The sequence below is a fragment of the Xiphias gladius genome, chromosome 19, assembly GCF_016859285.1.
Source record: "Xiphias gladius isolate SHS-SW01 ecotype Sanya breed wild chromosome 19, ASM1685928v1, whole genome shotgun sequence".
NCBI lineage: Eukaryota > Metazoa > Chordata > Actinopteri > Istiophoriformes > Xiphiidae > Xiphias > Xiphias gladius.
In genome coordinates this window covers 6,765,930-6,792,261 of record NC_053418.1, presented here as the reverse complement: position 1 = coordinate 6,792,261, position 26,332 = coordinate 6,765,930, and the positions used below count along the sequence as shown (strand labels likewise).

The 26,332-nt window shown below is 40.5% G+C and overlaps 2 protein-coding genes and 1 long non-coding RNA gene across 4 annotated transcripts in view; all 3 read right to left on the bottom strand.

The window, feature by feature from the left end:
- Nucleotides 1-1,160: 1,160 nt before the first annotated feature.
- krt1-c5 (keratin, type 1, gene c5) lies at nt 1,161-12,628 on the bottom strand. The gene is made up of 8 exons (XM_040154160.1): nt 12,230-12,628; nt 11,316-11,398; nt 9,249-9,405; nt 8,137-8,301; nt 7,886-8,011; nt 4,831-5,048; nt 3,466-3,494; nt 1,161-1,755 (listed from the first exon to the last, which is right to left on the bottom strand). Exons 1-8 carry the CDS (start codon nt 12,626-12,628, stop codon nt 1,640-1,642), a joined length of 1,293 nt encoding a protein of 430 aa, XP_040010094.1. The 3' UTR covers nt 1,161-1,639.
- An 832-nt stretch (nt 12,629-13,460) lies between these two features.
- On the bottom strand, nt 13,461-17,071 carry LOC120804660. 2 transcript variants are annotated; one of them, XR_005709464.1, is made up of 3 exons: nt 16,979-17,071; nt 14,567-14,748; nt 13,461-13,613 (listed from the first exon to the last, which is right to left on the bottom strand). It is a non-coding gene; the product is annotated as an uncharacterized LOC120804660 (long non-coding RNA). The 2 variants fall into 2 exon arrangements; XR_005709463.1 differs by lacking the exon at nt 13,461-13,613 and adding an exon at nt 16,467-16,534 and having other exon boundaries at nt 14,393-14,748; nt 16,979-17,057.
- A 6,279-nt stretch (nt 17,072-23,350) lies between these two features.
- lhx6b (LIM homeobox 6b) overlaps nt 23,351-26,332 on the bottom strand; it is a 32,280-nt gene continuing 29,298 nt past the window's right edge. The window contains exon 8 of the mRNA XM_040154633.1: nt 23,351-23,987. Within this exon, the coding sequence (XP_040010567.1) occupies nt 23,905-23,987 (83 nt within the window). The 3' untranslated portion in view covers nt 23,351-23,904. The remainder of the gene's footprint in view (nt 23,988-26,332) is intronic.

Below are 26,332 nucleotides of genomic sequence, written 5' to 3'. Positions count from 1 at the left end.
GCACACGTACACCAGGGTCGAGTTTAGATACTTGTGAATGGGGTGGGGGCGTGACTGGGGCACATTTGGGAAATGAGTAAAAATGCATCGAGGATCAGGTTTAAAGCCGTCGTTCTCGGCAATAATAAACTGTACATTATTAATAAGAAAATGAAAAAGAAGTAACTATATAAAATATAGTGTGTCACCCCTCTGGCCCAGCCTCTGTTGTGCACACAAACTCACAAAAAAAGACATCGAGATACAAGACTCGCACAAACAAGGCTGTTACCTGATACTACTGTGAGTTGGGTTTGTAGTTTCTGCCCTCTCGGTACAGAATCATTTGCTTCTTTGTTCCTCGAGTATCAGTCAAAGTTTCTGTTTGAGCTAAAATGACAGGGAGACTTATTTCTAAACACTGTGTTTCACTGACACTGTACAGCTGCTTTGGTGGATTTTATTTATATATTAAAACTAGGTAACAATTCTTCCACTATAATTCTTCCAGCCAAACTATTGTGCAAATACAGTACATACTGTTGCAAGACATTTTCTAGAAAGCATTTTTTTTTTCAGTGAAGACAAATTTCAAATAATGAATTACATTTCTTTTAAACGTCCAAAAATCTTCTCTCTCAGTTTTAAAGGAAATAGTTTGACATTACTGGAAATAATCTTATTCACTTTCATGCCAAGAGTTAGATGAGACGACTGATACCGCTCTCAGGTCTGTGCATTGCATATGAAGGTACAGCCTGCAGCTGGTTAGCTTAGCTTAGCATTAAGACTTTTTTACACTTTGGTTTTTGTCTGAATTAATCTAACTAGATATAACCTGTTAATTAGTGACTGTTAATGGTGCTGGTAGACAGATTTTGTTACTGGACAGACTCAGGCTAGCTGTTTCCCCTTTTTTCCAGTCTTTATGCTAAGCTAAGCTACAGGACTGCTAGCTGTAGCTTCATATTTACCGTACGAACTTGAGGGAGGTATCAATATTCTCATCTAATTCTTGGCAAGAAAGCTTAAAGGCATAATTTCCCAAAATGACAAGCTATTCCTTTAAATTAAAATGTAGTTAATTGTGAAAGCTCATTCTTGACCTTGAAAACTGGTTGACAAAAAAAAGGAAAAAAAGAAAAAAAATCCTAAGGCAAAAGGTCCTCATAATAGCTTTTTCCCAGATGTTTCAAATTTTGATGACAACTGAACAATCTCCATCTGCTGGAGAGGACTGTGAGATGTAGTTAAAAGCCCTGAAAAAAGCTAGTAAGTGGACCTTTGAGGGAGGATCTTTTGGCAGATCAAACAATGTTATTCATTCCACAGCATTTCACGTTTCATCAAGTCCAAGATCTACAGATATTTCTTCTGAAATGTACTATCAAACAGATTATTATATGATGATTATGAGTTTCCTCTTCAATTTTAATCTTAATATGTACAGAAATATATCATGTTGCTGAAAAGGATGAACATATTTTTGACTGAACTTCAATTTCATCTTCAGATCAGATTTTTGCCAAGCTTGAGGCATTAAAACTTGAGATATAATAAGGAAGATATAAAACGAGCGTTGTGGCAAAATTCGATCCACAGTCAGCAGGCACTTGGGGTTTAACAGACATCACTGCTCCTTCTCTGCACACGCTTTGGCTCATTTTTTGCGTTCTTCAATTTGCTCCACCTCGCTGGACTCATCTACCACTTTGCCGTTGATCATGGTCTGAGTAACGACTTTTACAATCTTCCTGGTCCTTACATCAGGGTCTTCTGTAACACAGAGTTACACCAGGATTAGTCACTTTAGTCACAAGAAACACTGAATGACATTGATCTTTCTGGTCTACTGGAACAGCACTGACAAATACCATTAACAGTAATTAAAATAACATTTTTTTTAATTAGTTTGCCATATTGAGGTTATGAAGCTGCATGTATTGTTATATTTTGACAACTTTGGTCATCAGTACCCTCACATGTAACCTCAGTAAACTGCAGACAGCATGCTCGTGTGTACCAATCCAGCTTTTACTGGGTGAATCATCATTTGTTTATCGCTGTTTTTATTAAGTCTTTTATTCAACCTCTTATCAGTTCCTGTGCGTGGATTTAGAGTAATCACACTCACGGCCAGAATCTCATGGGGGTTAAGGGGGAATAATTTAGCAAAGAATGACGTGAAATTTTTTCTGATTTTTTTGTAAATTCAATAAAAATAAACACTGAAATCTCTCATTTACAAAAGTGTTCAGAACATGAATCCAGTATTTTGTAGAAACCCCTTTGGAAGCAGTTACACCTTCGAGTCTTCTTGGCAAGGTCTCTAAAAGCTTTGCACAGCTGGATTTGGGCAGTTTATCCTATTTCTTCCTGGCAGATCCTCTCAAGCTCCATCAGATTGAATGGGAAGTGTCTGTACACTGCCATCTTCGGGTCTCTCCAGAGATGTTCTATGGGGTGTAAGTCTGGGTTTTGGCTGGGCCATTCAGTCAGACACTTGTCCTGAAGCCACTCCAGCAGTGGCTTAGCTGTTTGCTTTGGGTCACTGATGTGCTGAAAGGTGGGCTGTCACCCCAGTCTCAGGTCACGTACACTCTGGTGGGTTTTCTTCAAGGACCTCTCTGAAATTGGCTGCATTCATCCTTTCTTCAATTCTGCCCCGTCTCCCTGCCACTGCCTCTAAGAAGGATCCCCACGGCACGATGCTGCCACCACCAAGCTTCACCGTAGGGACGGTATTAGCCAGGTGGTAAGCAGTGCCTGGTGTTCGCCAGACATATTGTTTGGAGTTCTGTCCAAACGGTTCAATTTTTGTCATATCAGACCAGAGAATCTTTTTCCTCATGCTTCCAGAGTCTGCTGAGAGCTGTGAGGTAAACTCCAAGCGGGCTGTCATATGCCTTTTACTCAAAGTGGTTTCCGTCTAGCCACTCTACCATAAAAGGCTGATTGATGGAGTGCTGCCGAGATAGTCGTCCATCTCTGCAGAGGACTTCTGAAGCTCTGTTAGAGGGACCTTTGTCCTGATCTACCCCTCCCCACAACTGTATCATGAAGGTCTACAGAGATTTCCCTGGACTTCATGGCTTGGTTTTTGCAAAACAGGCAGGAACAGAACACCAAAGTCCAGAAACTCACAGGTACAGATGAACACAGGAACGACAAAGACACCAACTGAACAAGACTGTGAGCAGAGAGCAGGTATATATATATAGTTCACTGCTAACTGCAGAGGACAAACAGACGAGGTGGGGGATTGACAGCGCGAGAACAGAAGTGTGGATGGGCGGGGCAAGTCAGGTGACTTATCATCAGATGCGATCATGCTAAAGTGACACAGCGGGAACAAGACGACAGAACAAGTCATTGCCGTTCCATTAACAAGTGGTTTTCTATAAGTGAGGACTTTACACAGTTTCATTGTAGGTATTTGTATTTGGTCCTTACCAACTTTCCGTACATAAAATAAGTTGTACTTACTTTTAGGAGGTGGAAGTGTTTCTTTCACCCTGTAGGCAGGAAAACAAAATATGACAACTTAATCCAAGAAAGCAAAGTACCAAGTAGAAGTCATGTTCACTTAATATCTGAACACTTCAGTTCAGGATTTTGGGAGATACCCTTTTTCACTTTGTTGCTGAGAGTTAGATTAGCAAAGCTTTGGCTGTGTGTCAAAACCAATTAAACAAACACGATATAACATGTTAATTAGAGAGCTTTAGAGATGCTGGCTGGCAGATTTTGTTACTTGTGGACATAGCCGGGCTAGCTGTTTCCCCCCTGCTATAGTTTTTATGACAAGGTGAGTGGCTGCTAGCTGTAGCCTTTTTAATGTGCCGGACAGTCATGACAGAGTTATCAATCTTCTCATCTAACTCTCGTTGTGCTGTGAATAAGTTTACTGTATATCCCAAAATGTCAACTTTGACTTTGATTGGAGTTGTACAATACGTGCATATTCAGGTTAACCACAAACTACATGTTCTCCTGTGTAACAGAAGAATTACTAGACATTATTAGTTATGTTGGGCTAACAACGCATGAATAACTACCTACAGGTATCGAGAAATGCAAAATATTACACCTTTACAGTTACCAGAATATTTAAAGTTTGTTACGGTGTACGAATGGTGTTTTATTAAAACGTGCAATAACTGATTCTTTTGGCCACTTGGCAGCAGCAGTAACAAGTAGTGAACACAATGCTGACATATCATAACCTGTTAAGGTGACATGATGAATTTGTTAGACTTGTTAGCAAAATGTTGCTTATTAAACATCCTGCAGTTATGGAGCAACATTGTTATTCATTTGGAGCTGTGTTTCCAGCCACCTGGTGAACACAAGTCCAATACTGACTCTCTTCTAGTTCTGTTTTTGGTCCAACCCCTGGGGGAAAATATCTGGGTCTTTAGCTGCAAAATGTTCAATTATGTTCAACAACTAGTCTTTAACTGTGTCCGTCTTCTGTGTGGTGCTGAGCAGGTTGTGTAAAGTGGGTTTTTAGAGCTACTTCTCTGAACACAGCAGCCTGCTGTGTCTGAAAGCAACATAATGAGACCGGACAGAGTGAAATAAAAAAGTAAATTTATGAACCGGACAGATAAACAGCTGAAACTGGATATAAAGCTCTGCAAAGCTGAGCGGAGCTGCAAATTTGGGTGATAATTCTCTGTAGGTTCATCACCACGAGTGACCGCTTTCACATTGTCACAGTTTTTGCACATTGCTGCCACTTTATAGAAAAACATACAAATGCATTTTATAGAAACATTTCTGAAAAGGTATGGTTATACAGTATATGTAGTCTTGAGTAACGATCGTGGTTTCCCAGCCCTCACTTACACTTCCTCTCCTTCCAGCAGCCTCCTGTAGGTGGCGATCTCCATCTCCAAGTTCTGTTTGATGCGCAGCAGCTGTTCGTAGTCGGTCTTGTTGCGCTGCATGTCCAAACGCAGCTGAGACAGCTCATCCTCCAGCTGGGTGAGCGTGGCCTGAAGACGGTCCATCTCCAAAGAGTATTTGTGCCCCGTTTCTCCCAGGTTTCCCTCCAACACACCTATCTGTTAACAGAACATACAGGTCATGATCAGTGACAGTAGATATCAAGTTATCCTATACAGTTTCATACTTTGCAGTTAATTTTGAAATGTCACTGCCAAACAGCATTTCAGCCCTTCATATGTTTTAAAGGTGCATCCTGTAGCAGTTTAACATCAATAAATCACATCAACAACATCTATGAGTCAATACCACAAAACACTACATGAAAATCTTCATCCAAGTTTGTCAGGTAATTATGGAGCAATAGCATATGATTTTATAACCACATTATGACGTTTAAAGCTGCGTTATTAGATTTTTTTGGCGACCTGGTTTTGGCGAAACATGTATGGATGTAAACCCTGACTTATTATCACCTTACAAAGTTGTCATGGCCAACATGTGAGCAATCAGTTGCCTATTACACATCCAGGAGACACAGAGTAACATTGACATTGGTTTGGAGTAGCGTTTCTGGAAACTTGAGTGCAAGTCCAATATTTACTCTCCTTGTGGCTCTGTTTTTTTTTTGCTTGCCAAAAACTCATGAAAAAAATATCTGGCTCTTTACCTGCTAAATGCTTTGCTATGTTCACCAGCTAGCTTCTAACATTGTCTGACTGCTGATTTGGTGCTGGACAGGTAGCATACAGTGGGTTTTTTCCATGCCATTTTTTGCAGAAAACAGCTGCCTGCTGCAGCTGGAAATGATGCTGATAACAACCAAAAGAGTGACGTTGTGGCTGTAAAACCAAAACATTGAGCTGAAACATACTAAAATGCTCTTTAGAGCAGAGGGGAACTGTAGAGTTTGGTGATTATTCTCTGTTGATTTGACACAATGAGCGAATCCTATCACATCGTCATTTGATGCATTGTTATAAGAATATTATAAGTGTGCACCTTTAACTTGTAGCATGGTCTACATGCAACAACAACAACAACAACAACATTATATGATAATAATAAACCCTGATGTCTTAAAGCTTTTGTTCCCTGTTGAGTTTTAGACCACTAGTAGCGCTAGTAGCGCTACAGAGATGTTTTTCTGAGTAGGTCCCTGTTTTGTTTGTCTCACACGAGGACGCATCTGCAGCGGGAATGGCTTCACACTGTTCCACTGATCAACAGATGGCGGTAACATGCCATGTTATGCAGCAATGGCCCAACATAGAAAAATCAAAAAATCAGCTTTGCAAATGTTTTATGTAGAAGGAAAGGCCCTCAACATCCATTCTGTGTGTCTGACAATTGTTTGTTTATAAGAAGACTCCACAGGGCCCCTTCAACTCAGACTGTTCACAAAGAGCATGGTGTGCTACATAATATTCCTCTGTTAGGTTCCCTAAAGTGTCTCCACTGTCAGACAATCCAATCAATCCACCGTTTGAACTACATTTCAACCACCCAATATTTCTTTGTATGTTTACCTGTTGAGCTCATCCATTCACGACCCCTCACCAATCAACCAGAGATACTACAGATTGCCATATCTCTGCATTTGGCACTGTGTGCTCACTATCAGGCTGAGCAAACATCCATGAGCTATATTTGCCTCCGCTGAACACCTTTATATGCGTTTTAATCTGTAATCACAAAGCTTTTGCTGTTTGGGTCTATGTCTTGTCACAGAGATCGATTATTGGAGCAGAATGAAATTGCTGTGTACACTTTACCGCTATATATATTGTTGACCATGGGAAAGCAGCTGTTATCTATAGTTATGCCCCAACAGCTGCGAGGCGTGCAGAAGAGATGAGGTGGAGACGGGTTGAGCCCTAAACAAGCAGAGAACTGGTAGTTAATGTGAAAATGTAGTAATCTCCACAGGGAGAACCCCTTTGCTTGCCCTCACAGCGAGAGGACAGGGTAGCTATAAACCAGAGTCTGTGGAGATCAGGGGCCTGTTCAGTGCAGAAGCTGGACATTTGGAAAATTGAGGGGTACCTCAGTGGGATTACAAAATTATGGGATGCTGACCTTTTGTATATTTTTTGTTACGATAACCAGCAACCTACATCTACAGCTAAAATAGGCTGACTGCGTAGGACAAACCTCAGTTTCCCTCCTACCAGAGTCAGCTGTAACTCCTTAAAAGAGTACTTTTGGGTATTTTACCTTTGATTTCAGTTGTGTGCTGTTGTGTATTCCAGATTTTTGTCTCAGTGATATCTTGTTGCCACATTTGATCGATATGGTACTTGTTGTGTATGTTACCTGTTCTCGTGCTATTTTTATGTTTTGGTGAGTCAAAGACAATTTTCCAATCTGGTGGAGAATAAAGTTGCATTCTACACCGATTTAGCATTGCACTCTCATAACGTTATAAGGCTCACGATGGGCAGTTACAAATAACTATTAAAATCAACAGAGCAGAACAAAAGATATTTTCTTTTTTATGCCATGTATTCTTCCTCGTTGTCAAAACCTGGTGCCTAAATTTCCCACAATGCAACTCGTCTACTGACAGTTTGGTTGGAGATTTAGGTGTGTCATGCTACTGTAGTAGCGAATAATGTAGCCTCATCTAAGCGGAAATGAGGGGCAGGCTACAGAGGTCTGGTTACCTCACCTCACGATAAATTGTCTCAAGACTTCAAACAGCTTCCTCTGGATCCACAAAAAGCTTTATACAACTTTTGTCACATTCCAGGATCACTATCACTATACCCATTCTTTTGTCTGTGGTGAAAAACTATCAAACAGTACCATGAAAGTCACAAACAAAAGGGTTTGGAACCATCTTCTGGCCTCTTAGAGTGAGAAGTATCATACTATGAGAGAAATAGGTTTTTACTTATGGAGGTTCACGTGTTCAGACTGCGCCCATGCGCCATGTGTTTAAGCAGTGCTGTACCTGTTTGCGAAGACTATCAAGCTCGACCTCCAGAGCCTGCAGGAAACGTCGTCTCTCACTGAGCTCACTTTGGGCACAACGCAAAGCTTCGTTGCTTTCTTTGACTTCTGACTGCACGGCTTCTAACTGTAGAAACACACATCAAAATAATATATAGTCTAATGTACAGTATACAGTCTATAATACCACAAAAAAGCAAAAGACAAGTATCAATACTGGACAAATACGGACTGATTCATGCAGTGACCGACCTTCTTGAGGTACCAGGCCTCGGTCTCCTCCTTGTTCTTGCGAGCGATGCCCTCATACTGGACCCTCAGCTCCGCGAGTATGGCCCCCAGATCAGGACCCTGAGCCGCATCCACCTCCACATTCACCTGCTCGTTGGCCAGTCGCGCCTTGAGGGAGCTCACCTCCTGCAATCATTTAAAGCGGGCAAACAACAAACACTGTTTAATTCTGCAACATCTTGCTGTGGTTTTCCACCTCACACCCTGGACAACGAGTATTGAAAATCTAATTATCGCTGAGCTGTTCTGGATGGCGACAACTCTAAAGCCCCCTGTTAGTCTAAACATATTATGGTAACAGGGAAGTAGCTCCACTATGCTGTGTAGTTCATCGCAACAGGGACTACTTTCTTTTGTTGTATTGTTTTTATTGTTCTTGTTTTCTTTCTTTTTTGAGCCAATGATAACGGTGATAACGATGGTATACTTCCTATTTAAAATTCATGGTTGTTATCAGTGTTTCCTTGATGTCCTGTCAATATGACTCCATGTTGTGATGTTTGATCACCTCAGCAAAAAAACGACTCCAGCTTTTGTTTTCAGTCAAGTCTGCAGGGAGCAGAGCAGTGCCTGCGAGGCTCAGTACACATCCTGGACACCACACCTGACTGTCTAAACACACATGATCCCTGTGGCAGGATGGGCTTAAATACTCCTGTGCTGTGTACATGGGCGTTGTGTTGCTATCTGGAAGCACCGTGGCTACAATGAGAAAGGGTGAGTCCGTACACTTAACATTATCATGTTTCAGATACTGAATAGTCTTAAAACTTCTGGCCTGACTGAATGAGCGCACACAAACTGCCTCAGAGCTGGTTCATGTCGACATGTTTCATTTGTGTTTGCCGATAGAAAAAAAAAAAACACCTACTGGAATGTATTATAACTTTTTTTGGATAATATTGATCCTATTGAGGTGCAGGCAACTCATGTTCATGCAGCTCAGAGGACCCACTGTTCTACAGCCTACATTTAAACAAGGCTACAGTTGACAACTTGTCAAGTGATTATCTGGATGAGTAAACACTCATTGTTCATGTCTGACGTGACCTTCACCCTGGCAGGGATCTCACCTCGTCGTGATTCTTCTTGAGAAAGTAGAGCTCCTCCTTCAGGCTGTCCAGGTCTCCTCGCAGAGTGCCGATCATCTGGTCGTGGTCAGACTTTGCTCTCCTCAGTGCCTGACAGTCCCTCTCCACTGACTGGCACAAGGTGGCCTCTGCCTCCCATCTGTGGAAATAACGCAATAGGAAATTAAAATAAGAGGAAAGGAGGTTTTCAGCAGACATGTGCAACACTTTTATTTCCCAACTCAGCACTGTAACGCCCATTTTTATGCTCATGATACCATCTTGTATGAAACCAGGCCTTCTCTATGTTACAGTCTGCTTTTGACCTACAGACCTCCCTGTTTAATTTAAAACTTGTTCTAAACTCCATAAAGACAGAACATGTGCATTTCAAAGGAACAAAAATAATTGTTGTCCCCAAACCTATCCATTTTCTAAATAGAGATCTTATTGGTACAGTACAGCATTAAAAATACTTAGGAATTTGGTTTGAGGGCAAACTGTCCTACAAAAATCATGCTGAACATCCAGCTCAGAAATTAAAAAATGTAATCGGATTCTTACGCCGAAAAAGAGCTTGTTACTCTTTTGAAAAGAAAGAAAAACCATTATACAATCCACCCTACTGTCTACACTGGACTATGGAAATATCCTGTATATTCACACTGCTGTCACCGCCCTTCAGCCACTGGATGCTTTCTCGTTGGATTCATTACACAAGACAGCTACCACACTCACCACTGTGAGTTATATGAAAAGGTTGGATGGCCTTCTCTGGCTTCTAGGAGGCATCGGCATACCTGTGTCTTCAGCCCTAGGGCATTGCTATCTAAGCTGGCGAGTTATTCAGCATCCTTTTGTGGAGTTTAGAGCTAGTAACCATGACACCAGATCACAGGATAGATTGGGTTTAATGGTTTCTCACACCAACTTTGAACTGGGGAAGACCGGTTTTCAGCACTAGGCACCTAATTACTGGAATGAGCCACAACACAGCATGAAGTTAGAAAACACTCAGTGCTCTGACGAACCTTAAAGCTTTATTAGCTTATATTTCCAATAATATCTGCGATTGCTGTTATTGTTAGACTTGCAAGTTATATGCACAGTAGACTCTCTTCTTTGATACAATGTGCAGAATTGTTTGTGAATACACTAGAAATACCTTTAAAAAAGCAGTGAATGTAATTAAAAGCCCATCTGGGTTTTTGAGAAAAGATCTCCAGGGATTTATCTCTCAAAAAAAAACAAAACAGATGCTTATCTTTGCAGCTCAATTTTAATAATAATTGGTGGTGAAAAACAGTGCTCAGGTTGCTCACTTGAGTAAAACTATTAATACCACACTTTAAAAATACTCATTACAAGTAAAAGAACTGCATTCAAAATGTTAGTTAAAGTATTATCAGCAAAAGACACTTAAATTATTTAATTATATATTTAAGCTAAATATTTAAGCTACCATATGGCTGGATGCCATTGGAGTATTGAGGATCTCAGGAAAGAAGGTGTGGTAAGCTGTAAAGATTGTAAAGACCTTTGAAGCAAAGCTCTGATTTGTGATTTCTGAGTACACAAACTGACTTGACTTGATTTGATTTGATTATCGTGAAATCCCTGAATGAGTAAACATAAGTCAAAAATGACATGAAAACTCGTGCAAAGATCTGCGTGTAAGGTACACATGCACTTTTCTGCTGATTCCATTAATCAATGTCAATTGATGTAGTACTCCTTCACATCAGGCCACAGAACATACCATCAACACATTGTGAAAAACGGCAGCAGTGGGAGTATCCCGACTCTACCATCTTTCCTCCAGCTCCACCTTGCCAACTGCGGACTCTTCAGGGATGGACAGTGTCTCTCTGACCTGCGCAATCTATCACATCCTGCACTAAGTGACGGCGTGGTTGTTTGTCTCCAGTGGGTGCCTGAGCACCGTGGGAACGGGGCTCTCGTTTCGCAGCCTGACAGAAAGGTCATTTATTCACATTGCTTTACAGTCTGGCGCTCCCATGTGAACACTCGCAGGCAAGTAAAAGAAAGGAACCTCTGTGTGGCACTCACTTGACCCTGAAGTCATCGGCTGCCAGCTTGGCGTTATCAATCTCCAGCATGATACGAGCGTTCTCCAGCGTCTTCTTTCTCACCTGCGCAGGGGAACATGGAAAGTTAGTTGAGATCGGGCATGGAACACAGTGATGATATGTGTTTTATTTATAATTTTAGTGTTCTGGTTTATTTAATGCAAGTTGCTGGCAGAAAATAATACATGCTCTTACTAAAAGCACGTCACAGTGAACATGAAAACCTATCTGGCTGTAGACCCGGGATCTGTTTAAAAAAGGTTGCTGCAGGAGCTTTGTGCTCCTTCTCTCATCACTGCCTTCAACTAACTACCCTACTAACAAGATGGACTGCTAAAACTGCTACAAGTTCTTCTTTATCTCTTGTGTGTCTTGTGTCAATTTTGCTGTTTTGAAGCACAAGCTTTTAAGGTTAATGTTGACTTGGTGGACGGTTACGTTTCTACCAAAGTTAAAATGAGAAAGTTACACTTTTGCTTTATTAAACAATCCTAAACTTATTTTCTTGCATTTGAACTCTGCTTCAATGTGGTGTGGGCACACCCCGAACATCAGGTGCACAGACGAAAAGGCAAAAATAATCTGAAAAGAAAAAGGCAAACAGATGGTTCCAAAAAGGCTATATATCAAGTACCATTACAGTGTTTCAACATTATGCCTTCATCAAATAATATTTGACATGTGACCTAGAAGGTATATAGATAGAATTTACCTGATTATAACAAATTGTGCATCTCATCTCCAGCCCATCAATTACATTTGATGTACACATCAACTTATCAACAATATTTACATCACAAGAAAGATGTCAATTCTATATCATTGTCACACTTGGTTGTAATCAGAAAGTCTCTGGTAAAGTGAATTCTTAAATCTGATCTACTGGACACTGACCTCCTGCCCGATGGCATGTGCCTGGGCCATCATCCCCTCGATGTCATGTCCTCTTGGAGCCCTCTCCAGCATGAGCTGTTTGATCTTCACCTCCAGTTCAGCGTTGGACCTCTCCAGTGAGCGCACCTTGTCCAGGTAGTTGGCCAGCCGGTCGTTCAGGCCCTGCATGGTCTCCTTCTCGCTGGCGCCGACACCAAGGCCGTTGAGGGAGAAGCTGGAGCCCAGCATGTTCAGGCCGTTGCCCACTGAGACGGAGCGGGACAGACACAGGGTGCTGGCAGTGGACAGAGGTGAGACGGCAGGCTTGGAGCGGATGCTGCGTCCGCTGTCCCTCACAGACATGCTGGAGAAGGAAGGCTGGCGTATGGAGTAGCCGCGCACAGAGATGGTGGAGGCCATGGTGTCCACTGCAGAAGATTAAGATTAATGTAACTTTTATCAGTGCTCTTGTGACGCGACATGTGTGAATGAGACAAAATCACAGACTTTTGAGCATGTGTTTGATCAGTTGATAAGACTGAGAGTTTACTCTTGACCTTGTAAATAGTAGTCAAGGATGAATCAGGTTTAAAGCCAACACGGACATCTCCGTTGGAGAGTGCTCAAAAAAAAAAGAGAAAAAAACTACGTGGCTTTGAATCGCTTTCTAGTTGTTTTGCATCTCTTTTTGGTAGGGTCTCTAGTTCTGTGTCTCCCTGTAGTTATTTTGTGGTTGATTTGCATCTCTTTAGTCATTTTGTGTCTCTTTTGAGGGCATTTCGAATCTATCTGTAGTCATTTTATGCCTCTCCGTAGTCATTTTGCACCTTTTTGTGGGAGTTTGATTGACTTTCCAACAAGAAATGTTAACTGTCACTTAAGACAGAGGCTGTGGCCCAAGGACCCCCGGACCTCTTTTATTTGACAGAGAAATAGTCTGGAGTTCAGTAATCCATCCATCTCTCAGGACAGCTACTAAGTGGATCTTGTGATGAGACTGTTTGTCAACTTTGATGATTGATGACGGTTAGAATACAAGTTCTTAGTAGGAAACATTATAGTTCTTTCCTTGTTAGTAAGTTTCAATGCATCCTTCAATCGTTGACGGACTGTTTCTGTGTCAGAATAGCAGTGAGCTTTAAATCTGGGTGAAACGGAAAACTTTATCGCTCGTTCACTGGCATTTAGTGGTTATTTGATGAGAAAGAACGGAGGAGAAAGAACAAAACAGTACTTACATCAAGCTCAGTTCTTCTGTGGGTCTTCTCTTCTGCTGCTCAGTCAGGTTTTCGACCCTGATGGTTTGAGTGACGTTGTTACTGGACCAGATTTCACAGGTGGGTTTGGCTGCAGAGGCACAGCTGTCTTTGCTGGGGTGGAGCCACCGTTGGTGTGTCCCATCCCGCTGCAACAAAGACGGAGATGCAACTTGACACCTTTCAGAGGAGTGAAAAAAGTGACTATGGTGCACAGAAACAAAACTAGTCAGTGTCAAAATTTTAAACGCAGTTCATCGTCTGCAGCATCACAGGTCTGCAAACAGCAGGTGTTAAGTTGAGACACTTGATTTATTTCCTGTAACAGTAAAACTAAATAAACATCTGCTCTCATTGAATCTTAATTCAAATTTAACTTTATCATCCCAAGAGAAAGAAATCCTCCTATAGATTTTTTTTTCAAAATCTACAATCTATTCTGTTTACAACAACAACAAAAAAAAAGTTTATTTGTGTACTGAAGCGTTTTTCAGTGCATTTAAACGTTGTGTGTTTTAGATTTTACCAAATATACATGATGGAGATGCTTGGATAGTCATAAAAAATAAAAGTACCCTGAATGTTACAGAATCTGAAAAAAGTACTGAGATCTTTTATTGAGGCATAAGTAGCATTACAACAGTATAACCGAACACAATATGCCGTCATATGCCATTCAAAATTTTACCTACGTAAAAGCAAACAAACATTACTGATTAAGTACCAAAAGTAAAAGCACTCATTATGCAGAATGGCCAATTTTAGAATAATATTAAAATATTGTATTATAATTATTGATGCAACATCACTTTAATGTTGCAGCTGGTAAAGGAGGGGCTAGTTTTAACAACTTCATATACTACTGGATGACAAGTATAGCTGTCAAATGCAATGCAGTAAAAAGTACAACAATCCCTCTGATATGTAGTTGGGTATAAGTATAAAGTACCAGAAAATGGAAATACTCAAGTAAAGAATAAGCACCTCAAAACTGTGCTTCAGGACAGTATTTGAGTGAATGTACATTCAACCACTGTTTTTTTTATTTTTTACAACACACAAACTGACTCTTAGAGCCATATTTTGCCTCGTATCTCCATACAGTGACTTCGACCTCCGCAGGTCTGCGTCTGACGCGACTGGTGAAACCTGGAGCGCAAACCGGTGTGGCCAGCCGGCTGGAAACAGGGACCCTGCCGTCTCCACAGTGATCCCATTGAATATGGACACAATGCATTCAGAGCGACGTGAGAAGCTGGTTTCACCTGAGGACGGCCCGGCGGGCTGGGGAGAAATGGGAGGAAGCGGGAAAACAATGGAGGGACAGAATGAAAAGAAAGTGAAGACCCCTGAGAAATGCAGAGAGAAATGCAAGGGCGTAGGTCTGGCCGAACTGGAAACCTTGTTTATATGCACACACAGACACAGAAACACACACCTTTTTGTACATCTGATAAGTGTCAACTATCTCTCAGCCCCTCTCTTGCTGTTAAACAGTATGTTTTCCCCTGTTACTGTATTGTAAAATTCTTCTGCTGAGCATTATATTCTCTGCGTGGGATCAGATCACACAGTGACGCTGGCCTGGTTTAGTGCCTTACATGTCTCTCACTTCACCCAACCCACCCAGCCCAGTCCCGCCCTGCACACACACGTACACACCACTTCAAAAATCACTGAAAAGGGACGACGGGCGGAAAAAAAATGCCCCGCAAAGTGTTGAGATCATCCACGTGATCCAATCAAGATTTTAACAGCAATTAAAGGAGGTGTGATTTCGGGGTTGCAACCTGGTTGACTGCATTTTGGACTGTTCACTGTGGAAAGTTTCTTTTGTGCTGCTTGTAATCCGAATATAGACGTTACCGCCTATCCTGCTTCTATAGGGGGGAGACACAATAACACGACTAACTAAAATCTTTCCCACTCTGTTTCTCAAGGAAGTTCAATCAACCCCAACAAAGTCCAAACAAAAGGAAAATTACACTTCCTGTCCTCTAACTGCATAACATTGTATAGGTGTTTGTATCATTGTGTCCAAGAGTGATGCAAACAGCTATTAATGCTACACCAGATGTTTGTTACATCCAGATGAATGCGGATGAGGCAATTTATAACATTGATTTTCACAATCCACCTCAGCGGGATGTAGCATGGATACACCGCCACCTCGTGGGTCAAGCAACGTACTACAATTATTATACCGAACGGTGAGCGTGAACAAGAGCTCATACTGAACGTGCTCTGCCTCTTCTGTAGAGAGCCGGAGTGAAAGTGCAACTTCCGGGTTCTGTTTCAGAAGGTTTATGAAAAAACAAAAAAAACAGTATGTCGTGGGGCTCACTTCACACAGGTTGCGAGTCTCTGGCAAAACAATCTCTAATATCGTTATTTATCCAGTATTTATGTGTTGTTTTTTTTTCTTTTTACGGCCTTTCACAAACACCAAACACCAAATCCCATGAGCCCTAGACGTTCACGGGCTAATGTCGTTTTCACGTCATATAAACAACGTTCATGTCAACAAGTCATTTTTTTTTTCTGAAAGCTGCGATTTATCCGACTTGGCGCTAAAAAGTACGGAAGTGCCGACAAGCAGTTCAAACTATACTCCTGTACAGTAGCAATTATTACTGTTTTTAGTCAACTATTTGTTAGATTATATGAAGTACTTTGAAAAAAAAAATAGCTGACATTTGTTTCTTTTTATTTCGTTTGTTAGTGTTTCTTAAGACAGCGTTAAGAGTGAGAAGCAGCGGCACAAGAAAACTGACGGCTGCCATCTTGGGTCGGTAAGGTGACGACTCAAAGAAGAGGGAAAAAAAACGGGAGTGGAAACGCCGGAAACTGGGGGATAAAAACATTGAAATATCGCCAATAAAGCTTTTTTTCTCCCCCTTGCTTGGCTGAGGTGGAAAAGTCATATCGATCAAAGCAAATGCGACGAAGATCCACGGAAACAGACTTAATTACTTAATCATGACGTACATTAAGCACGTGACCTAAACGTCCACCGAAGCTTCCGGTCCACTGAAGACTCAAAATGGCATCAAACGAAAACATCGGATCTCTGTGGAGTGAAATTGAGACTGTTCATCATGTCTTCTTCGCTGTTTTTCACCGTTTGAGGTTTGCCTTGTGCTCTTGTTGCATCCTGTTCTTCTGCAATGGTTTTAATGGGACCTGACCGGAGAAATTAGCGCCACCGGCTCTCTTCACCTTGACGAACCAACTCTTAATATTTGTTTAGAACAGCAGTAGACGGAAATGTGTTTACATTTGCATTTTCCTTTGCCAAAATTCGGTTAATGCTTGCCCAACATTTGGATGGAAACCCACCACTATGACCCTCCCTCTGATACTGTATGAAATTCACGGCTCGGCAGCAGAGGTGAGTCCATGAGCGGGTTGGGGTCAGCTCACACATGTCCATTAAAAACAGCAAGACAGAGAGGACTGAACACCGTAGAAGTTCTTAGACTGCAGAAGTTACAGCTAGAAAGTTAAATCTGACCTCAGAACAGAGTTCGGCGAGTTCTGTGATTATGGACGAAGCCAAGTTGCGATGCTATAACCGTCCGCATTTAAGCAGCTACACTTGTAGTTCTTTTTCATGGGAGGTGTAGTTTTATGCTCGCAAGGGACGCGTTTAACTTTGTGAAAGTCACGAAGCATAGTAACTGCCATAATGGGTGGGTGATTTGTAGTAGAACATACCCTCAGTTGGCAGTTGATTAGGAACACCTAGCCAAACCCAAAGCAACAATACAACCGTGCTGCAATAAATCCTCACCAGCCTGAAGGTGGTAATGTTCAGCTTTTGTTGCGGCTGTTTTCGAGTGGTGCTGATTCAACTGTGTGAGCAGTTCTGGAGGATGTAGTCTGTGGTGCTGTTGAACTATATTGCATTACAAGGAGAGGTGTTTCTGTTATTTAGCCCACCCTCATTGAGTTTAATAGGGTGGACAAAATAATAGACTGTTAGTACAACAGAATACAGTTCAACAGCACCACAAACTGCTGAACTGTAACGTCCTATGCTTGCTTAAATAAAAGTTAAATAATATTGAAAAGTAGCACATTTCCAAGGGTTTTCTCCTCAACGCTGACCATCTGAGAATGTGTACAGTATGTAGACTTGGACAAGTTCTGGGGTCAGTGATTCCCAGAATCTCCAGTCTTCCAGCGTGTTGTAGCACCACCATCTGTCCCTAACATGCAGCAGAAAACCAGGCATTTCTGCCTCCAGCATGCCTCAGGAGAGTGATTTAGATCCTGCCTCAGCTTCTTAAATCAAACTGAAGTGCTGTGATATTTCAAAAGCCGTTGTCGTCCCCCCAAAATAAACACATTCTGGGAACCTGCTGTGGAGTCCCGTGTTTATTTTTGCATAGTGCACAGTTGGCCGTCAGCCTGGGTGAAGTGAATCATATGTTTTCCGCAGTTTCTTTGCTTTTCATCAGCCCTCCTCCTGCTCTAGTGTGCTACTGTAAGAGTCACGGTTTACACATGAAAAAAGTTTGTTTATTTCTCAGAATGTCTATAGTACACTATGTACCGGCCCATAGTCCAGAGTCAAATAAATTCATTTTGCTTTGTTTTGTCTTTGTTTGGAAACTTGATACTGAATACAGTTGTGTAAAGCTTTTATAGCCAGGATTAAATGGAAGGCCTGTGCAATATCCACATTTTAACAAAACACCCTAAGCCACAAAGTAAATTCACTGTGGTCCAGTTTGCCTTAAGAAAGGACATTTCACCTAAAAACGTTCACTCATGTAGTGTTAACCTTCCCGCTGTTGTTTGTTGATGTGGTCTTGCTCTGAAGTCCAGTTCTGAACAACAAATTCAGTCACCCTCAGTCCGTGAGGAGCTCAAATTGCCGGTTTTCTCATGTGTTACCAAGCAGATTATAGATGACATGAAATTTAGATATGATGTTTTATGTGCTGCCAGAAACAAGCAGCTGTTGTTGGAGGCAAACTCGCCCTGCATTTTGAAACTGGGTGGCACATCTGTTTGGTTTAGAACAAGGCTGAAAATCAGAAGGAAAAAAAAAAGTATTATTGTCTGATGCAAAAGTCAATGTTACAGCTTATTAAAAGCTAAACTGAACAAGGTCGAAAATTTCTTGAATTTATTGTTAAAAGATGATCATGTGCAACAGTGCTCTGTCGCCATTTTGAATGAACTCAACTGAACGTTAGCTTAACCCCGCCCCTTGGTTACTGTTACTGCTTCTAACTGCTTTCTGTTATCAAAGGGCATAAACAGTTTACAATGATAAAGGGTTTCCTTGATGCATGAATGGATTTACAACTAAAAATTCATACTAATATTTGAAACAATTTTGATTTAAATCACAGGTTAACGAATTGTCATGGTTAATCAATTGTCATTTATCAGCTTTACAGTAGCTAGCTAAGCCTGTTTTCCTCCAACTGAAAATAAAAGAAAAAAGAATGAAATATAGTAAAAATGTAAAAGGCATGATTGAAAATACTACTATACCTTAAAAAAAAACAGTCAGAGAGGACTAAGGGAAAGTAAATAAATACATAAAGTTAAAAAAGTAAAAAATAAAATTTACAGGCTGTCGAACCGCAGAGCACAGTGAAAGGAGTCGGTTTACCTCATTGGATGACCCTTACACTTATTTAAATGAAAATCTCTGAGTTTACCACTTTGAATAGGCATGTCATGGCTACATACATGACATGATATAATGGTATTATATCATGTATGTAGTGTTGTAATATATATCAGTATTATAATAATACTGAGGTTAAAGCTGCATTTCCAAGGCACAAAGTCAGCATGCCTGGCAGTTGATGATATATGTAGAAGACATGGAAATAAAGAAACCCCATTGTTCTTGTATTGGAGTGTAGAGCTGGTTAGTCTTAGTATTATTCATGCAGTATTATTTATAAAAACATAAAGGAAATGTTTCCATACATAACCCCTGACCCTCATTAGAGGGAAGCAAAATGGTGATTATAGATTTATAATTTAATGTTCATATTTAGAACAGTATGTTTTATCTTTACAGGAGACAGGATCAGAGGATGACAAATAAACAATGCATTTGACAAACGTTATCTAACACAAGTTTGGCTGGCGTTGCTGGAGTTTAAGCTTCCTTAAACCAAATAATATTTCTCGAAACTCTGACATAATAGCATCTTGGCTTCCAGGGATCGGATGATCCAGACCTGAACAGGCATGCTTTTTAACATAACCTGTAACCCTACATAATATATGACATGCCCCTTGCCTGCTTAGAATGCATCCATACTACTGTAGCTAGTAAGCTTGGCATGCTATTGTCCGCAACGTATGTTAAAGCAGAAAAAAGCACCGTTTGGTCCATCCCTTACACTTCTGCTCTTGTGTTTTTGGTTTTGGAAAGGCTAGAAAAAAAAAAATACACCACCCTCTCACCACTTTTTAAATGAAGAGTATCACTCTTATGCCAGTCCATTGCACACTGCTTTGTCCTATGGAGAAATCCAAAGCTTGACAGGCCTCCCGTGCTGATTTGCAGTTCCTGCTACTACTGTACAATTGCTATCTGGGGAAATGGTTAATTTGGTTGAAGTTAGTTAGTGAGCTGTCAGTTTAGATGAAAAGTCATTTAAGCCTTCCTTTGCAATAAAGATAATAGTTATATCAAAAAAACAGCTTTCACTTGCACCTAGGTCATAAAGGTGCCATGCAGAGGACAACAGTTCTGTCTCGGGGTTTTGTAAATGTGTACATTGGTTATGTGCATTAGAAATCCCATGTAAATCGTAAGGCTCTGCCCTGCTGCGGTAATCTTTGTCCCAGTCCCTGACAGTGAATCTAAAGTGTGTATAGGAGACAGTGAAATGTAATGTAGTGTATCGTCTGCGTAGCTATGTTCACTGATCTTGTGTTTCCTTATGACTATTTTACTCCTTAAATAGTGATACAACATATGAGGATTTTTTTATCTCACGAGATTTTTTTATTGCATCTTTTTAAAAATTTTTTTTAAAATTTATCATCCAAGTTCTTTTATTTAAGAGTTGAAACTAAAACATTATCATACTCATCAGCCACTCGGTTATTTTGCATGGCATCATCAGTTCAGCCAAATAATATATTCAAGTGAAGCGGGGGGGGCTCACAAAAAATAGAAGACTCTGCCAGCACATGGCAGCATCAGAAATAAACCTGAGAAGTAGGAGATGGAGGAGGGGGAGGAGGGTGCTGCTAAAGATGGCTCATGTCGCAATCTTCCACAGAGGTTTTGTTGACTGTTGTGCAGGGGAGAGCTCATCAGCACGAAGGAGAGAAATGTGAATACGCAGGGGAGAGGGGCACTGCAGTGTATCTGCTCATTAGGCGGGCGACGCTGTAATTCAGCGACCGAGCAGCTCTGCAATCAGGGGCCTATTCATTAGCATGGGGGGCCCGCTTTCATCTGCAACCACTTGAAGCTGCCAATCACCGAGGCGGACGCATGACAGGATGACAAAACTGCGTGGCTTAAATGCTCGGGGATGCTTGTGCATGGAGAGAGGCATGCCTAAATGCAGCCTTAAGCGCTGAGAGGGACTTTAATGGGGAAGAAATGTGCATTTTTACAGTGTAGTGCTGGCAGGTGGCCCAGACTGTGTCAGCCTGATAATCATCTCTCTGCTCAGCATGAAGACAGCTTTTGTTCTCAGATTTCACAAGGAGCAGCATCGTTTTCCTGAGCAGGTTCCTCCTGGATTGAATTGATTGAAAGTGATTGATTAGAGGAAGGTTGGATTTAAAGGTAATGTTTAGGAAAGAAAAGAGTACTCCATCAGTCTTTTATGTACTCTGATGCCTTACAAGTGGCGATCTCCAGTCTTTTCCTTCAAACTCACAGATACACAATACACTCTCCAACAAAGTCACACATACATGTACTTAAAAATCAGACTATGACGCAGGCCCAGACACACACACACACACACACACACACACCTGGTCTAGTCAACGCTTGGGCATCATTAATTAAATCTCTAAGCGGTATAAGGGAGCCATTGTGTGTATGTCGAGTATGTTGCGTTTCTGACATTGCTCCTCAACAACAAGCAACAGGAGAAACACTGCTGTCACCAGAAGCTGTCCTGTTGCAGATGTGATCCCACTCTTTCTGCATTTTTACTCAAATTAGATGTTTGTGTTCACAAGTTTCAATCCCATCGGGGATTTTTTCCACCCAAATCCTTCAAAGGAATAATTCCTCATAGGGGAATATGCTTATTTAACTTTAAAGCTTACTGTTTAATTAGAAGGGGTAGGAAAGATACCGATGATTCCTGACTTTAAGAAAGTTGTTTTCTTTTCCCTAACATAACGAAAAAAGTATTCTTTATAACTCACTGTAACTAAACTGTTTCCTTTTCCAGATGTCCAGGACCAGTTGTTTATGTGCATAGGCTGTACGGGACTGACGAACTCCGCCACTGACAAATTCAAACTACTGTTAAATTACTATTTGTGCCAGCCATATATAGTATAAAAAAATTAGGTTTGATATGGTGAAACTCTTAAGGATTCTAACTTTAAGGCAGTATTAACTCATTGCGTGGCTCGCCAGGCTTTAACCGGCGACACGCGTGGCAGCAAAGTATAGGCTACGAAACATGGGACCTACCCTAACTCACTGCCGTTATGCCAGTTTTGGCAGCCCTCTGAAGAGCCACAATGGGAAAGTGCTGTCGGACGGTGAAGTGGGCTGTTGTAGGATAATTTGGGGGGGATTAAAAAAATTACATATTTACAGTACGCTTAACTATAACCATGCGACCTTTTCTTGTGTTTTTGGGCATTTACTAAATTAAAGGGGGGGAAGCTGTCACCAATCTGAAGAAACTTTCTCATTTACGTAGTAGAGTTATTAGTACGGCTGTGGGTCACAATTTGAAAAAAAAAAACCCCCATCCATATCAAAACTGTTTGTGTTTAGGTTAAAAAGTTAATATCAGCAGATAAATTATTCTCTGATTTTTTTTTTTCCCTTATAGTTACAATAGGATCAGCCAGAAATGCTGGAGGCTATCAGTCGGGCTTTAGCTTCAGCCCTCTTGCGTCTAGTGTCAGTGGTGTAAATGTGAACAGGGTTGTGAAAGTATAAATGTATGATTGTACTAAAGTCAGACAATTTACTTCTGTGCTTTAAAAAAAAAAAAAAAAAAAGCCACATTGATCCACTTTGGAAAATCCAGATCTAAAGATATCCTTTAACTCAGAGTATCCCATTCATTCTTTCCCATCACTGCTTCTTAAATGCTGCCAATCAGTGTAACAGCTGTAGATAATCTGCGTTAAAAGGCCTCATGAAAGGCAACAAACTGCCCGATCAATAGCTGTGCTTTGAGCGAAAACCTCTATAATCGTTTTCACAGTAGGATTGATCACATTTCCTGTTAAGTACAGCATGTAAATTGCAGATGATGTGTAGGTTTGTGGCAGGACATTGCACTCAATAACAGGTTACTACAGGCACTTGGCCTCTGACCGTCGACCTTTAGATTTGGTAGCTGTGGGTGTATAAATAGTGTCCAGATATAATGTGCTTCCAGGGGAGATGCGTTCACATTTTCTCTGTAATGCTCCATCGTTGAAAATGTGTTCGTCCTGACGTTTTCAGACAGACACACCTGCACACACACACACACACACACACACACACACAGAAAAACACTCCGTCTTGCTCTCTCTGCATGAGTAAACAAACCTGATTCTCAATTATTTGAACACTAAGATTTTCATAACAGATCTGATACATTTTATTAAACTGTGGCAGTATTTACAATGTACAATCACTGAATTATTCCATTTCAAGACACATTTAAAAGTGCTTTTTATAAGTGAAGTTTTGCTCTGAATAAATAAGAGTTTCCATTTTCTGACAACAATACGACAACAAACAACAGTAAAGCTGCAAATGTGCTCATCATCGACACAAAATAAAAAAAATGCTGAGGTTTTACTGTAATGCTGCTACAACACTCCTGTTTTCTTCTTTTTTGTCAGCTCATATTGCAGCAGTATGATTAAAATACCCTGTGTGAGCGGGTAAACAAAAGGAAAAAAAATCCTGACCTGATGTTTTGTGTCCAGTCCTAAAAAGGAAAATAAAATAGAAGTGGTCGTCTTTTCTGCATCATAAAAAAACAAACCAAAAAAACTCCTGTGTTGGCATAGAGGCGGGACGTTTCTCCCATCACCACAATCTGCTGTCTTTAAAAGACAAGTTTAGCTCTGCAGTCTCACAACGAAGAAATCCAACTGATTGAAAACAGATTGTCGAGGTCCTGTTGCCCAAGGATTAGACTCCCAAACAGAGTAGATTATGGACAGTATGTCCCAAAGGATTTTTTTTTTTTTTTTGGCACAATATCGTCAGAGTGGTGGAAAAGTGGACCCGGGACTTCAGCGGCTTATGGGAAGCTGTGGTAAAGAGATGGGCGGATGGGTCAAGTGGCCTGGAGCAGCGAGGACAGAGAAGGGATGAGCTGAACAAAGAAGTAAAGAGAAACGACATGAGTTTGGGAAGCGGTGTGAGCATGTTACGGTAATACAGTTGAAGAAAATGCTAATGATGAGAGAAGACTCTCAAAGCCTCCAAATCATGAGTTAAACCACAGAGAGAGATTTTTGTCTGCGGAAATCATCCAATGTAAGAAAAGAGATTCAGAATGCATATTTTTGAAACTGCAATACGGTGGTTCAAACTTGAGCCTTCAGCACTTATCACAACATCCTTTCAAGTCAAGCCATTTTGTATATAGTCCAAAATTACAAATCAAACATTTGCCTCAAAGAGCTTTACAATCTGTTCAACATATGAAATCTTTTATCCTTATACCCTCACTTTGGATAAGGAAAAACTGTAAAACTTTACGATAAAACCCTCAATTTACACTGTAATTTCACTGTACAAATCAGGTGCCAATAAAATACTTACTTACTGGTTCCTAAAATGTAGGTAGAATGGCAGAAGATAAAATCTCAAGGGGGATACAAGGGGATAACAACTGGGCATTTTACAGGAAAGAGGAAATTAACTGTGTGAAGTTTGGGAAAAACGTTGTCATTGATACTGATATTCTGCAGAACCAACAAAGTAATACCTAACTGCCATGAGCAAAAGGCAAAAGCATTTGTTTTTACTGGGCTGTAGTCAATCCAGAGAATGTGAGCCGACTGGCTAACTGGCCTATCCACGTTTAACCTGGTAAGTCCCCTACAAGTACGTTGCTGTGCTCCATAAAATCCCTCATTATTCCAAGATTGGAGCTTCCTACCCCAAAACTATAAAACTGCTGTACCCGAGCTTTGGTGAGTACCCTTGTCATGTGTTTTTTATGTTCCTTAGTGGTGGAAAGTAACTAAGTACATTTACTCAAGTACAATTCTGAGCTGCTCGTACTGTACTTGAGTATTTCCACTTTCTGCCACTTTCTGCTTCTACTCCACAACATTTCAGAGGCAAAGACACAGTAAGATAAGATAAGATCGGACTGTATTGATCCCTTGGGAGAAATTCGCAGGCTGTAGCCGGATATAAAGGAATTAAAATCAGCTCCACTTTTACCAACTGCAACATTAAAGTCATCTACACATTCATGCATCAGTAACTGTAATACAGTAATATAATACACATTATTCTGCCATTATTCTACTTTTGGTATTATTTTCTGATGCTAGTACTTTTGTACTCAAGTAAAATTCTGAATGTATGGTTTTTACTTGAAACAGATTATTACTACACTGCTAATACTGATTTCACTTCTTCCGCTACTGATGTTCATCGGTAACGTTTAAGTTTTGAGAGAGTTTCCAGAAGTCCCTTTCGTTACTTTACTGTACCCCCGAAATTTTGGGAGCATATGGTAACTGTGACATACATTACACCATAATTACTTTACAGGTTCTGCAGAATATCAGTGAAGTCTTCCCAAACTTCAGTTTTTTCCCCAGTACTGTACTCCGTAGTTACCCAGTATCTATACAAAATACTTAGAGTATAATTTATTTCTTCTTTCCCCATAAAATTGTTGCTCTCTCCCATAGTGTTGTTTTCATCCTCTGTACATACATTTAAGTATCAGTAGAAACCAGCTTTATTGGTACCTGAGTCTTACAACAGAGTTAAACTGTAAATCAAGGGCTGTATTATCCCAGAGAAAACCGTTAATGGTGAAAAAGTGGAAGAAACCTCAGGAGGAGCGGAGGGATCCCTCTGCGAATAAATATATACTCAAACATTGCACAGTCCACCCACACACCTGATCAAATATAAATTTACTCTACATTTTAATACTTATATTGCATTTATTTATTTTAATTTTTAATCCTTTATATTTCTTTCTAATCCTCATTTAGACTGTTATTGTAATCACTACTCTTTACTGCATACTAGCCTTTATTTATTTTTTTTTTTCAAGGAAGGCCTGAAGAGCATGGCACCATGTATTTCACTACAAATATTATCAGAGGTGGGGGAAGTATGCAGAACCTTTTTCTTTAGTAAAAGCAGCAATGCCACGATATGAACATACTCAATTACAAGTAAAAGTCCTGCACTAAAAAATGTATTTCAGTGAAAGTATTATTAGCAAAATGTATTTAAATTTCCATAATAATGTATCAGAAGTATAAAAGTAAAAGTACTCGTGATGCATAAAAGTGAGATGGACCTGATTTTAACTATTGAATACACTGATGGGTAGTTTAAAGTAAAAATTTCATTCACTGATCATATGTTTTTATGTAAAATCTTAATCTGTAAAATAACTTTTGAGCTAAAATGTATTTAAATTCGTTAAAAAGTACAATATTTCTGAAATGTAGTCCA